General features: G+C 39.9%; 1 protein-coding gene across 1 annotated transcript; it reads left to right on the forward strand.

Annotated features, from left to right (window-relative positions):
• The first annotated feature begins 289 nt into the window (after positions 1–289).
• On the forward strand, positions 290–2,983 carry LOC138903071 (uncharacterized). Its single transcript, XM_070190985.1, has 2 exons — positions 290–766; positions 2,906–2,983. The coding sequence occupies exons 1-2, from the start codon at positions 290–292 to the stop codon at positions 2,981–2,983; spliced, it is 555 nt and encodes a 184-aa protein (XP_070047086.1).
• Positions 2,984–5,480: the final 2,497 nt, after the last annotated feature.

The following is a 5,480-nucleotide window of genomic DNA, read 5'->3' on the forward strand; positions in this document are numbered from 1 at the left end:
TCTTGCTTAATGGTGGCAAAGGAAACCAAAGAATGTGGTCCATAAGATGGCACTACACATCTTACCAATCGCTATTTGCTGGGAATTATGGAGAAGTTATACTTCTTGTAAATTTGGAGATGGAAAAAAATTTGTTCATGACAAGATGAAGTCGTAGATTATCTGGAACTCCAATGCTGCGATTAGCAGGAAATATCCCTCTCTTATGACTCATAAACTTTGGTATAAAAACTGTGAGATGATTGAGCATCTGAAATCAATTCCAATATAGAGAAGTGTGCTATGAGAGATGCCTCATCAAGGAAAATTAAAATTGAATACCGAAGGGAGCTTTAACAAGCAAAATGGGAAACTAGGAATCGGAGGAATTCTGAGAAATGAGGCAATAGGTTTTGTCATGTCCTTCTCGATACCTATTGATTGTAGTAGCAATAACGGGGCAGAACTGAAGGCCATCAAATTTGGTTATGAATGGTGTATAAACAAAGTAATTACCAACTTCATGGTGAAAATTGACTCTACGGTGATTCGGGACATGCTGCAAAACAAAAAACTGGACAACAACATTCTAAGAAAAGAGGTTGAAGACCTCACTGATATTCTGGAAAAGAACAATGCATTTGTCAACCATTGCTTTAGTGAGGCAAATCAGGTGGCAGATTGGTTTGCCAAGGAGGCTACTACATCCACTGAAGGCATCATTCACACTGATTTCCGGCAAGTTCCAAGAGCTACCAAGGGGCCTTTCTTCATGGATATGTGGAAGGTTCCTTCTTTTAGAATTAGATATAAAAAATTAATTTTTTTGTAAGTAAACTCTGTATATATTGAGAGGAAATGGTCTGACAATGTATTTTTGCCCATACACTCTTACTCTCTCATAGTAGAAAAGGTATCCAAGAGGTAAGGTTTAATGTCCCCATCGGTTGTACTTTTTGTTTATATAATAGAAATGGTAGGGGTCTAGCCAAACCCCCCAACACCACAGGAGGTGAAAGCATGGGTGATTGGCTTTTACAACAACCAAAAAAAACTCCTACATTATGAACCTCGTATAGTAGTAGGTTTTGAGCATTATGCAATTCAATTATGAAGGTATTAAATGATGTATCTTTACCACTGCGAACTATATTTCTTCTTTCGAAAGTACTTTCAAGTTTTTCTCCTAATGGATTTAAGTGATATACATCGTTAGTGTAAGGAGTTTTTATACCATCAAGTCATATTTATGTACTGTAACAGTTACAGATAACATATCTTATTTTTACCACCATCGAGCTATGCAGGTCCCTATTGGGCAGCCTCTGATTAGATGGTAAGTTATATACTGAGCCTACTGTGATCGAGCGCTAATGAGAAAACACAGAAGGCCGAATAGTGATTTAGATACCGAGTCTAATATGGCCGAGCGCCTATGATCGAGTCTACTATGGCTGAGCAGTTACACCTACCGAGCCTTATAAGCCTGAATAGCTATTTTACTTACTATATTGAGAGAATTGAGTCAATATCATCATGTAAGCATATCTTCAGATCATCTTTGACTCCTAGTTACTTTCAGTTATTATATTATCAGTTCAGTTTAAACTTTCACTTATTCTATTGCCTTGCATACTCGGTACATTATTTCGTGCTGACGTCTCTTTTGTCGGGAACGCTGCATTTCATGCATGCAGATTTTGATATACAGCTGGATAGACCTTCCCAGTAGACATATCCACATATCAGCTTGATTGGTAAGCTTCACTCCCCCGGAGTTACCATGTAACGACTCGATCGGTATTTTTGAGCCCTAGCATATTGTTCAGCGGTTTGAGGCCCTAAGCAGCTTCACTTCAGGTATTATAACTTGTACGCATGGTCGGAATTGAATTTTGGGAAGTTCGGAGTTGATTTGGAAAGAAAGTTCTCATTTCGAAAGCTTTAAGTTGGAAGAATTGACTAAGGTTGGATTTTTTGAGTAAACGACCTCGGAATCAGGATTTGAAGGTTCCAGCAGGTTCATATGTTAATAAGTGTACGAGTCATATTATAAGTAATGTGGGGTCTAAGGAAAGCCCTAAGTCTAAGTCAAGTTGAAAATTACATGATAGACTAAAGTTCCAAATGAGTACACACAAAACCTAACTTTGGACGAGCATGTATATATATATATATATATATATATATATATATATATATATATATATATATATATATATATAAGGAGTTATATGGTGGACAACCTATCAAATGAAAGATTTTCGAGTCTAGTTTCTAATACTTTAAACCGTTTGTCATTTAGATATTTCTACAAGGAGTTATGGACGTTTTAGTAAAAGGTGTCCAACAAGGAAAAACTTGTAATACGAGGTACAACCTGTACAACGCAAGGTACAAATCGCCGAAGCACCTATGCCTATATAAGGCAGTCACGGACAATAATCATTTTTGGGGATTTTCTGGAATTGATGTAATGGCGGGGTACATCTCGCGGAATTGATGTAATGGCGGGGTGCTCATTTATGTGCCGACACAGTGAATGACTTGAAAGAAGGTTTTTCTCAGTACATGATGTAGGGGTTCGGCATTTAATCCCAGCAAAGGAAATGTAATCGTACTATGAATGTTCAGGTTTGAGGTTGATGGAGTAATGAGGCTTGATATTTTTGAGCATGGTAGAGTTCTCAATTGTGATGCGGTGTCATCGCCTTGTTAAATGCGTTAAGGTTCGCCGGTGTTATGGTTTTTTTCAACTCGCCTTTACGGCAGGGTGTTAGGAATTGGTGTCGGGGAAGCAGCTGTCAGAAATCGCGGTGTGCAGTGGTTCAGGATTGAATCAGTGTTCCTAGTGTTGATGGCTCGAGAAGGATGATCTTTAGAGAAGTTTAAAGCTGGTAGCGATATATTGGTTCAAGTGCTACAGAGATGGATTTTGAGGAAAGGCAATGACTGGGCAACGGAGGATGAGGAAGGACATGTGGGAGTGTATTGTGGTGGTTAAATTCCTAGAAGGCCAAGTATGAGAAACAGAAGTCGAGTAGTTGCTTAAAGGAGAGGGTTTGACCAAAGTGGGAGAGCGGCAGAGTAACATATGGGTTCTGTGCTAGGATAGCTACACTCCTTGGGGAAAGTTTGGAGTAATTTGGTATTCATGGTGGATAATGACTAGGTTTACGGGATTAATTTGGAATATTGGCTACTATATTGAGAAAGATTGGGTGTGACAGGAGGGAGTTGCTTAATAGGAAGTAGGATACAACATGACTTTGGATTGGAATGTATTGTCGTACCTTTAGTTGATGTCAACGGGGAGTGAACGAACTTGTACAACTGGTGAACGAGCATGAGCTCAGGATGGTTTATTGGTTTTGTGGTAATAGTACTCGATGCAGCATTGTTGGAGGATGTCAGCATAGAATTTTCACATGTGAGATATCTCCCGTAAGCAGATTAGCGGTTTGCGGGGTGTTGATGGAGCTTATACGAAGAATTTTAGTGACTATCCAGTAAGAGGTCAAGTATGTGAATGTGGCTAGTGATTCAGAATGTTCATGAAATGTTTAATATAAGGATTTCAAGGAAATTGGTGGGTCGATTATGCGAGATTGTGTCAATGGGGGATAAGGAGTCTTGGTGGGTTCCAGATTTATATAATTGTAGCTTCATGCTAAGTGGAATAGCCCCACCGTCTATAATTGGATTGCATGGTTGTCTATTTGTGAGATTTCTGGTTATCGGTGTATTGGTGGGTTATTACAACTAAGGAAAGAAAATATCAGTGGTAATTTCAGCAAAAGATTTAGGGAATGTGTGCCATATTCAGGCTTTGGGAAGACTCAGAGTCTATGCTTCGTGTTGATGTGATGTACAAGGAAGGTGATTCAGCCGGGTGCTTCTTTGAGAGAGTGTTCAATTGCTAGGAGAGCCTTGGAGTTGATTATATTCGGGACCAGGTCGGAATGGGTGACTCTCAACAACGGTCCTAGTGGATTCAAACGTTAAAGTTTGGTGCCTAAGGATTTCGAGCCTGTAATATGGTTAAGTATCGAGCTTTTGCAACAGATTATGAAAGGGGCTTGGAGTATTCTATGTTATCTTTGGGTTGCGGTATAGCATTAGAGGAATGGAAGAAAATAACTTCGGATTCATAGAGGGATTTTCCAGAATAGGTGTACCAGTTGAAGATGCAATATGCGCATAAGGAGGGTGTGAGATGGTTCGTGAGTTTTGGAGACAATGTGGTCTCATGAAATGAGGTCACTCAGGATGAGTGCGGATTTGGGTTCATGATGTTTGAATGGAGTTATTATTACTCCTAGGGCAAGTCCAGAGTAAATTAGAAGAAGTCGGATCAGTTAGCAATGGTTGAATTAGCATGATGGTGGCGATGATCAGTTCCTTCAGCGTGTTAAGTTATACAGGTGGTTGTAGTGGTACTTGGGCGGCTTGACGGCCGCCGTAATTTGATTTTTTTTGAGGTAGTTTATTCAAATAGCTTTATTGTATAAATGGAGTTCGGAAGAGTTATAAAGGTTGAGATCACGGTTTGAGGTTGTATCTTTTTCTACTATTTGGTCAAATTCGGTTACGTGTTGCATTGGCCCTTCTGAAATGATGCTAAGTGGAAGGTTCTAGCCAGTGAAGTATTTAATTCTACTAGTAATTCAAGGGCTATGGTGAATATATATATTTATCGCGTAACAGCATGATAAATGCGGTGAGTAGTATGGAAATTGGAAGTTGAGGATCGAGGTTGCAGTTCGGTATTGACAGGGATGCCACGAGCTCGAACGAGCAGGGAAGGATTCAAATATTTAGAGTAAGCTGGTATTGTTTTTAGCGTCACCTGAGATCCGTGTCTTATGTGAGAGGCTTTGTGTATTGATTTGCGGATTTTCGATTTTGCTCTACAGCATTTGTGTGGCCGGTGGTATGGATGCGCAGACTTGTTATCTGCTGCGGAAGGTCGTGAGAGCATATTCCACAGGAAGATTGTGTGAGTATGACCTATAGTCACATAATTGATCAGGGATTAAGACCAAGCATGGAGATTGTGGTACGATCGCTAATTTGAGAAATTATGCCTGAAGGGCGCTCTATTCAGTTGGTCGAGAATTGTGAAAGTTTGTTTCGAATTCGATGGTTGCTCTTGCGTGTCATAGGAAAAAGGGTCATTGTGGATCCTGAAGAGATTATTTACCCAAGTGTGATATGATATAAAAAAAATCGGTTTGAGGTCCGTTGATGGGTCCATATGTGGAAGTGTACTCTACACCAGCCTGGGTATGTTCGTGCAACATAACATTCATGATGGAAGAATATTCGGGCGTGGGATGTTAATTTTGTTGCCAGTTATTTCATGTGGTACTTTATAGTGCCGTGTGGGCTATGGGATGGCTTGATTATTTGTACAATGTGCTGAGGTCCCGCACAACGGTGGTATTATGTAAACAGGGTGGCTCTCGAGATGCAGATCATATATCGCACCTTAGTTGTGT

This window comes from Nicotiana tomentosiformis, chromosome 12, assembly GCF_000390325.3.
Source record: "Nicotiana tomentosiformis chromosome 12, ASM39032v3, whole genome shotgun sequence".
NCBI classification, from domain to species: domain Eukaryota; kingdom Viridiplantae; phylum Streptophyta; class Magnoliopsida; order Solanales; family Solanaceae; genus Nicotiana; species Nicotiana tomentosiformis.